Genomic DNA, 10,101 nt, shown 5'->3' on the forward strand with positions numbered 1-10,101 from the left:
TCTGGAGCTGGCTTTACGTAAATGCATGCTTCGCGAGATGAGGATTCCACACGCATCAACAGAGAGACACCTGTTACATTTCTGACGTTCATGATGTGGTGGAATACATTTTCTGTGAACCCACCGGGGCGTCTACACGTGTCATGAGCTGTACCCGTCTGTGCATGAAGAATGACACCATGTGGTCAGTGAGGGGAAAGCAAAAACAACTCTGTGGCAAGTGGCAGAGGAGGAGAAATTCATTCCTCACAATCCACAATTAACCTTTCAGATGAGCCGTCATGTGCAATGCGACTGTCAAGACAGTCACCCAGTGTGAGTGAAGTGCTAATGCATTACCATGACCGCTGCAAGGGAAGATCCAGAACTTGATCTGTAACCAGCTGCTCTGACAAATGTTTTGCCATCAAGTCTGAAATGAGCAGGAACAAAATCAGTTTGTTAAAAATATTTCCACTCCATTCTACATGTCAAGCAAAAGCAAACAGCTGCAGGGGCAAAAAATTGGGGTATATGCAGAGCTGTCCGTCTGGTTTGGAATCGAAATAAGAATGTACGGAAGTGGTTGTTGACAGTAAATGCAGGTTAAGTTTTGATGGTAATGAGCTTTGCGTCTTTGAAGCCTGTGAGTACACAGACTGTTCATCTTTAATATTGAAATATCAGCGAAATGAATTACATTACAAGCACAGCTACAGTATAACTCCAGGACAAATTCATATGAAGAAAAAAAAAAAAATACAAACTTTGAATTTAAAAAATGTACAGAAATTACAGAAAATCATTCGAGTTAAAAACCAATATCTGAGCGGATTTAACAAGTCAGGATCCTAAGAACGAAATGCACTTGGCTTGGAAGTCGGTATTGACACATTTATACACACCTGATGCCATCATCATTATATACACGACATTTCAATGACGCTGCGGAAAAAAAACTGCTGAAAGGTTCGAAACAGAAATAAAGACGATGAATGTTAGCTGTTGTCCGGTTCTGCTTTGTTGAGCTCTCTTCTGAGACAAATTGTCATGATGTCCTTTTACAAACATAATTGTCACGATCTCCTGCGACTGGAAAATCTCCAAAAAAAAAAAACGACAAGCAAATGATTTACAGGTGAAAGGGGGGGGGGGGCACTGAGCCCACATGAGAACTAAGGCTGGATATGTGCTGGTTAAAGCCTTTTTTTTTTCTTACCATCTCACAAAGCATCATGGCTGACATCATTAAAAAAAATCATCAGTTATTAGCATCAGCCACAATTTAAACTTTTTTTTTTTTATTATTATTTTACAGCAGAGCCATGAGTGTTCTGTGATGGCTTTCAGTCCAGAAAAAGTCCAAAATATGTGCTTTTTGCATAGTCTCAGTGTGGTTTGTGTTTCCTTTTCTTGTGTTTTTTGTCCTTCTTCTTGCTGGAACACTTGACACAGAACCACTGCTGGTCCTCTGGAGGGGCTGTGAGGATCCCAACACAAGGCCTGAGCAGAGAAGAGAAGAACAGATTTGGGGCTTAATGGAAAGATTCTGGTGATGCAGCTGTTTCCCACATTTCTACCCACCTCATCAAAGGATGTTCAGTCTGGTTTGCACAACATAATAACTAGCCAAATAAGCTTGAATGGGAACTTTGCTGATTTTCAACCAGTGTGTGGAAATGCACAGCGGTAAAACTCTCTGCATGTTCCCTGCACCCAGGGGTTCGCACTTTTTTGAAGAAATTCCCTAAATGACAGAGAACAGGCCATCTGCTGGATTTTAGAGACTACAGATTGTACTTCTGCTTTTTTTTCTGTATGCCTGCATCAACGGACACAAAGGGCATTGTTGGCTCAAGAGAGAGCGTTGTGTGGGGCGTGTCACTGAACTCCAAATGAAACTCGGCAGTGCTGATCGGGTGTAAATCAAATATCTGTTACTACTCTGCCTCTTTATGGCTTATATTTTCAAACATATTTTTTTTTAGGGCACTGTATTAGAGAGAGAGTGTTAGAGAGAGAAAGAGAAGGTTTTACCTTGTTTTCTTCTGTTTGCTCTGGTCATGAAGCACTAATTTCAAGATGTATGTGTCTTTCTACTGCATAGACAGACCAGTTTAATGCAAGGGCCATCTGTCCAGCTGTAAAATACTTCTCTAATGGAACAAACTGTTAATTAAACCCTGGGGAGACTGTCTTGTTACCTGGCCACAGAAAAGCTGACATATGCTGCTAAAAGCCACCTACAGATATTCCAAAAAAATGTGAGGATGCTTTACCAGTTGTTTATCAGTCGCATTATGCTACTCAGGCAAGCCTGGTCAGCCAGGTGAGTCATACACGCCAACCCTCCCCATGTTCTCCTGTGCTTCACTGCCAGTCTCCATTCCTTTCTACCAATTTATGTCACATTTTTCCACCTTTTTTTTGGCACCGTGCAGTGTCTACTGCTGGCGCCGGTCCTCAGTGAGTGAGTGAGTGAGTGAGTGAGTGAGTGAGTGGACAGCGAAAATGGGAGAATAAAAAGAAGAACTCAAGCATATTTTTTCGAAGTATTGGAAAGAAAACTTCCCTTTTCTCACAAAGTTTCAAAGAAGCTTGCATTTTGTAAATCAGTTTTTCTGTCAATCACCGAGGTGAATCACCATCCAGAGGCTGTCAAACTCAGGGCAGTGGCGAGTTGAGACCCTCTAAGGGGCAAAGACGAATGAATGTATGAAAACTGATGAAAGTTAGTTCTGCCTATCTTTCCTGAGCATCAAAAGAAAGTATTTAAGTATTGGAGGTAAAAATGCTGTTGCAGTGACCTCATTATTTTTGTTATTTTCTTTCAAGTCAGCAAAATGGCAGTAACAAAGACTCGCAAACTCAGATTGTTCTGCTTTCGCTTCAGAATCCTCACTATTTTTGAGGTCTCATAGATGACAAGTATGCTCGTAGTGTCGCTGCCATCCAACTAGAAAACTCAAATGAGACACCAGAACTGGAGGATCTTCCCATGATATTTGGAGCAACTGTATGAGAGCAGGATAGTTTATCGGTTAGTGAATCAAAAAAAGAAGAAAGAACACCTTCATGGTGACATTGTTAGACTGAAGTTGGATACGTCTTTGGAAAGCACTTCCAGCGAAATTCACAACAGTGTCACCAGAGAGTGTTGATCAGCGGATCAGGACAAAGACTGGAAAGCGAGTACTTCTCTCACTGCAGATTCAGACTATAGCAAAAATGCAACAACCTTACAGGAGAGTTTCTCTCTGTGGATATGCAACCATACTCTGCTGTACAGAATACAGGATTAGAGCATATGGTCAAATGAGCTTGAGTTACGCTACGATGTGCCTTCACATGTACATATTTGTCAGTCTGACCACCTGTCTTAGAAGCTGCAGTTCAGGAATTACCAACAATGGAGATTCTAATGATGTTACATTATAGATATATATTATTTAGATGTCATTTTTTGCTATTTAATGACAATATGCCAGTTTTAAAGGCCTTTAATGTCACAGTAAGAAGTACGGCCCATGAGCCACCATTCAGTGTTCACACTGTTCAGAATAAATGACAAAAACATTTCCCTACTATGGCAAATATGAAACACAGAAACATATATAGCCTTCGAACTGTCAAATTAAGTTGAATTATGAAGCTGTCTCAGTGTTTAACATTTCTAAAAACAGTCTTCCACCTGTTGGACAGGTTTGGCAGTGGGACAACTGATGAAAAATGACAGCTGACAAACAGAGCTGAACATGTCATTTAGATCTGTTTAGATCTGGCATTAAAGTTTCCCTGTAAGATACAATAACACTAAACAAAGATTTGGAAAAAAAAAACTGCAGCAAACTATTCAAATATGAAACAACCAAACAAGCTAAACTATCAGTCACCTACTGTCACCTGACAGTATCTATTACAGACTACAGCTTCAATGTAATGATCCTTTACATGTGCATTAGAGTGGACGACAAGCTGCAGTCATCCAGGACTGGCCACTACTCATGGATAGACAGACAGATAACATTTCAGTAGTCAATGAGCCTTATTGTTTTCTTTTAAATGTGAAAATAAATAACAAAAAATTCTCCATGTGCATTACTTTCATTGCTGTACCAGAAACGTACAAAACTGTGGACCCCAAAACTGAGGTATTAATTGTGAATTTTGTGTATCAAAACAACACAAAACAGGTAAAAACACAGTGAATTTTTTTAAAAAAGGATGATAATAAAGTATAAAAAAGGATTTCTTCTTCTTCTTAAGGCTGACGGTAACACTTGAACTTAACAGTCAACTATGCAAAAGAAACAAAACATAAAAAACACAACGTGGTACAAATAAGGTCATAAAATAAAGAAGAATACAAGAAAACAAGTCTCTTACCAATGATACCAATCATCACAGTCATCACACCCTATCATGGGACTACCATCATCAGGTTTGTTGCATCCGGGACAAATCCAGATCTGGTTTCCCCACTCATCTCGGATCTTAGGAGAATACAGATCACAGAGGAGTTAATGACACACAGTGGTGAACCACACAGTGCACCGCCATGCACAAGTATGAGCACTCACCACGTATGTACTGACGGTCTCGGTCACGACGCTGCGGACTGGTGTTTTGAGGGACGCGGCAGGAGAGAGCATGGGGGCAGGGGAGAGCAACGATGAAGGGACAGGAGCCGGCGGAAGTGGAGAGGCAGGTGGGGGCAGGATGGGCACTATGGGTGTGAGTACTGGGGGCGGTGGGGGCGTACGTGGGCGATTCCCAGGTCCAGACTTGGCAGCGGGGGTCTTGGGTGTTGGCGTCTTGGGCTCTGAATTTGGAACCACTTTGCTGATAACGCTGGTGATGGACAGAGATAACTAGGTTAGCATATATACAAGACGATGCTGTCGCTATGTAAGTTCTGTAATGTAAAGAATAACGATGGTCCTCCTCAATCTCAGTGTGACTCACCTGATTAAACATTACTTATACATTTGCAGTGTTTCTACATTAGCAGCAATATCAATATGCTTTTTCCCAATGATCAAATGTAACTATGTACTGTATTTATTTTTACCGTACAATTCTTAGATACTACTTATTAGATGACGTACTCACTACTTACTTTGGCAATGAGAATTAAAAATTATTCCCGATAATCAGAAAAATGATTAATATTGGATCATCATGACTGAAAATCTGTAAATATATACACATGCAAATATATGTATAATTTACTTTTACTTTTGATACTTTAGTTCATTTAATATCAGATACTTTAACATTTTCACACAAGTACTATTCACAGGGGTGACTTTTAACTTTACCAAAGTGATATTTCAACATGATGTCTTAACTTTCACTCAAGTATGATTTCAAGGTACTTTCTACAACACTGCTTTTTATGTAACAAAAAAAGCCTAATTTAGTAGTTTCACAGTATACAACTCATAACCTGTTCAGTTCAATTAGGAACTACTTTATCAAAAAATAAGTTAAGAAGCGTATGGTTCTGACAGTTCAGCCATCATAAGGTACTTTACTGCTAATGTGTCATTTCCAACAAAAAAAGGAGTAGCGAGTTTCGATTCCCAGCCCAGTCTTATAATACAGCTGCAGAAACCAATATCTTTAAATGTTTTTCTTTTCTGCAACTAGTGGGAAAAGATATGACCAAAGAAATATGACCAGAAGTGTCACTTGAAAAATTAGTGCTTACATTTTGTCCTGGCCTGCTCCCACTCTGAGCGTCAGTCTGGGGATGACTGGAGACGGTAAGGCTGCCGGAGTCTCTACTTTCACCTGAAGACAGGAAGGAGCAGGTAAATTTGAGGACCACTCCAACACAGACACAGTATGACATACCGAACAAAAACAAAAAAAGTTACCTTCTCCAACCGAATTCTCTCTTTTTCTTTCTCTTTCTCCTTTTCGCGTTTTTCCTTTTCCCGCTCCTTCTCTTTCCTCTTCTCTTCCTTCTCCCTCTCCTTTTCTTTGGCCTTCTCCCGCTCCTTGTCCTTCTCCTTGTCTTTCTTTTTCTTCTTCTCCTTTTTGTCTTTCTTCTTGTCCTTCTCTTTGCTCTTTACTTCCTTATCCTGGAGGATCGGGGCCAAAGGGGGAAGCATGGAGGGTATGCGCAGGCAGGCAGAGGGGCTGAACAGGGGTGGAAGTTCACCAATAGCAAAGGGCGCCAACGCAGATTGTTTCTGCCTGTCATCCTTGCTCCGGTCTTTACCCTTGTCCCTCTTGTCTTTGTCCTTTTTACTTTTTTCTTTATCCTTCTTTTTGTCTTTGTGTTTCTCCTTCTCCTTCTTAGGAGCATCTCCATCTCTGTTTTTAATCTTGATGGAGCCCTCAGGCAGAGTAAAGTCTCGCTGAACAAAGAGCTCATCATCCTTCAGTCCAAACTCCTTCCAGGGCATCTTGACATCCTTGGAAAACTCCTTGTTTTTATCTCTGTTCTTATCCTTGTTCTTCTCTTTCAGCTTGCCCTTATCCTTTTCCCGGTCTTTGTCTTTCGGCTTGTCTTTCTCCTTCTTCTTCATTTTAGTTTTGAGCTCTTTCTTCAGCTTCTTCTTCACCTCTACTGATGACACAATCTTGTTCTTCTCCTCAAACACCTTGAGCAGAGGTTCAGGAGTGGGTGGTGAAGCTGATCCAGAGGACACATATTCTCCTTGGTTTGGCGGGGGTGCAGACGGACCCCCCTGGTTAACCTTTCGGATCACCTCATTGATTGAATCATCCATAGTCCAGTTTCCCAAGCCTGAATGTGCCTGTAGGTGAAGTGGTGTTGATGTGTCTTTTATAGAGTTGCCTGCCCCAATCAGGAGCTTAGGTGTAGAGGGCTCCATGATGGTCAGCCTCCTGGGGCTCGAGAATCCATTGCTGTCCGAATCAGAGCCGGAGGAGAAGGCGAAAGGATCAGGCTCCCGCTCGGCACACGCTCTGGCAATCACAGCATCAATGGAGTCATCAATAGCTGTATTATCAGGCTCTATTTTCTTAAAAGGGCCCTCAGCTAACTCCCTGTCCTCCATATTTAAACGCATATGTATGTTCTCTTTGCCCATCCGCTCACTCAGAGCAGACAGTGGTAGCTTATGCACAGCATCTGTCTTGCTCTGGGTTTGGGATGCTTTGGCTGAACCCATCTTGGGGCTCTTGGGGCTTTTAGGACTCTTTGTCCTTCCTGGGGATTTCTTCCTTTCCTTAGATGGTTTTGGGGAATGGATGGGACTACCACCCACCGGAACAGGAAGGACCCCTTTAGGGGACTTAGTCCGTTGTCTGCTGGGAGATGAGACCTTGGGCTTTCTTCCTGGAGTGGTGAGGCCCTTTGGATCCGAGTGTTTTGGTACTACCGGCAGAGGTCTGAAGGAAGGCAGCGCTCCAGAAGGTGTTTCAGGTGACAAGGTGTCAAGGCTATCATGAGAAGGCAGCATGCCTGGGGGAACACGCTGAGGGTTGAGAGAGGTAAGGGGCTCCCTGGGCTCAACCCCCCATTCTGGGCTGAGGCCAGGGTACATGCGCGGTCTCTTGGAGGTAGGCATCATGCCCAAAGCTGCGTCAGGACTGTCCAAGTGCCTCTTCAGTGGGTGGTTCTCATCGTTGACAGTCTCATCTTCGTCCATTTCCTCCTCGTCCTCTTCCAGTGCCACCTGCATAGCTTCAGCTGAGGTGCCCATGTCAGCGAGGACCTCCTCCTCCTCCTCTTCTAGAAAGGCAGAGGAGGAAAATGTGAGTTTAGCGCTGTTTTAAATAAACCTGCAAGGATTCTCACAACCAAAACACGTTTCTAACTGCTGTGCAAGTTACTAGACATGGACTTATACACACAGTTGCCAGTTTATTACGCAAGTCTAGCTAAAATGGGAAACTATGGTCTAAATCAATCCTTACCTACATTAAGGTTATCACATTGAGTCTTTGTTTTAACTTTTTGAGAGCTTTTCATTAAACTTTTGAAAAAACAGAACAACTAATAGTGATCATTATAAGCAACATGACAACATAGGATAACTTATTATGTTTATTCTATCAACTTAGTTGCAAACATAGGGTTCATCAAAAATACAGCCATCAACCTGTGGTAAACACTGACAGCACACACACTCAGAGATGAGCATAAATCAGTCATATGTGCTCACCTTCTTGTAAGGAGACCAGGGGTGGCATGTAATCTGGAATATAATCCTTCCTTTCCTCTGCATCTCGGGCTCCGGGCTGGGGAAACTGCAGGACATTGTTTTTGCTAACAGGGAAGAGCGGTGTTTGATGGTTGAAGGCCACAGGTTCCAGGTTGTGGACGTAGTCCTCCAGTTCGCTCAGACTCACCCCCAGCAGTCTGAAGGCCTGGCTGACATCATCCAGGACCGGATCTGTTCTTCCATCTGAAATAAAGGATCAAAACAAGCCATTAAAACTCAGCATAACCTCTTGTTCACTATACTACAACTTCACGGTTGATAATGACGTTGAAAAAGATTGTAGTGCATATAAAAAGGAGGTGTCCTGACTGATGTTGACATTCACCCTGAAGTAAGAAGTAATGCTCAACAGGTTCCAGGTTGATTAAATCGTTATACAAATAATACCTGAGTGCTGAAATCACGTGACATTTACTACTTACGATGGTGCGACCACAGAGGAGCATCATAGCCACTATGATAACAATACATGGAAGCTGGTTAGCTACACTGCCACTGTACTTTTTGACACATCAACCTTTGCTAGGGGGCGCCAGCTACGCAACCAGTCAACAACAACGTGATCGACTACTTCGGGTTTATAGGTTAAAAAAGTAATCGGGGTTCCAAACAAAGCACTTACAGAGCTCAGAGTAGCGGTGGCAGGCCCTGGCTAACTGCTGGATATATCGATGCAGCACATCGGACAGCAGATCGCACGCAGTGAGCTGAACCGCATCCCAGCCCAGAGCCTGGCAGATCTGCGCCACCGAAACACGCAGCAGCGAGCGGGCATAGCTCTCGCACATCTCGCTGACTTAGTTACGGTATTAATCCCGGTCAGTTCCTCTCCCAAAACATCCTCCTGGTCTTCATGTTTCACGGAACCCCCGAGGGGCTTGAGAAAACCCGCTAACGCGGTTAATTTTTGACATCTACTTCAGTAAATATATTGGCGCTTTCGCCAGAGTCGCCATCTTGATTCCATCGATAGACCCATCCCCGAAATCTAGATCGCACATGCGCAGAAGACGCGGCCTGCCTACACAGCTCTGCTGTGTTCGAGCAGCTCACACACCGTCCGACGATGCGCAGGAAGGAGGAAGTAGCTCCGGCATTTACTTATATATTTATAAAATATATCTACCATGTACCACATTTAATACATTTCAAAAAATTCTTTCAAGGTGAAGTCCGAATAGGTCTGGCTTTAAACAAGTTACCAGCTATTCGCTCAGGAAGGAATTTTAACAGACAGAAACAAGCCGACGATCAGTTTTGGTTTTCGGTTCACATCCACTGTGTCACGTTGAAGTGGAAGAAAACGGTCATCGCTTCCTGTCCCTGCATGACTTACAGCTTAGTTCAGTTTTCATTTAAGAGCGAATGTTGTGCAAGGCGTTAAGTGTCTAATTTGAAGAAAACGTACCACTTGAGTAGTGAAACGGCAAAACTGTGGTTCCAGTTTCATTTCCTGTTGTGTTTTCGAAAACAAAAGCAGGTTTTTTTTTTTTTTTAACACATTCTTGCTTGTCTACAAACGCAGTACAACAAGAACGGATGTTCAGCGTTTTCATTCAGTCTTGTCACCCAGAATGGTACATCAGCCTACAAACTTTATCCTTTTTTCCGTTCACTCCCGGTACACTTCTCAAAAGTACAAAAGAAATGTTACTGTTTCACTTGATTGTTTATTCTGTGACATATCTGATTGTGCCCCCCCATATTTTGTGATTTTTTTTTTAGGTTCTCAAAATTAATGCCAGATTTAATTAGACTTTTATTGCAAATCCATGCACATGCATATGTGCACCCATAAATGTATCCTTAACTCATTTTGAGTAGTGTGTTATGCTTGTTTTTAAGCATGCCCTTTTATTTACAAGATACAACCAAGAGGGGGATCCACCAGATCATGTACAAGTCAATACATAGCCCT

General features: G+C 42.5%; 1 protein-coding gene across 1 annotated transcript; it reads right to left on the reverse strand.

Annotated features, from left to right (window-relative positions):
• Positions 1-613: 613 nt before the first annotated feature.
• On the reverse strand, positions 614-9,175 carry taf3 (TAF3 RNA polymerase II, TATA box binding protein (TBP)-associated facto). The gene is made up of 7 exons (XM_037107112.1): positions 8,806-9,175; positions 8,124-8,366; positions 5,862-7,690; positions 5,693-5,775; positions 4,560-4,830; positions 4,366-4,472; positions 614-1,482 (listed from the first exon to the last, which is right to left on the reverse strand). Exons 1-7 carry the CDS (start codon positions 8,969-8,971, stop codon positions 1,368-1,370), a joined length of 2,814 nt encoding a protein of 937 aa, XP_036963007.1. The 5' UTR covers positions 8,972-9,175; the 3' UTR covers positions 614-1,367.
• Between the last annotated feature and the right edge of the window lie 926 nt (positions 9,176-10,101).

The sequence above is a fragment of the Acanthopagrus latus genome, chromosome 8 (genome assembly GCF_904848185.1).
Source record: "Acanthopagrus latus isolate v.2019 chromosome 8, fAcaLat1.1, whole genome shotgun sequence".
Lineage (NCBI taxonomy): Eukaryota > Metazoa > Chordata > Actinopteri > Spariformes > Sparidae > Acanthopagrus > Acanthopagrus latus.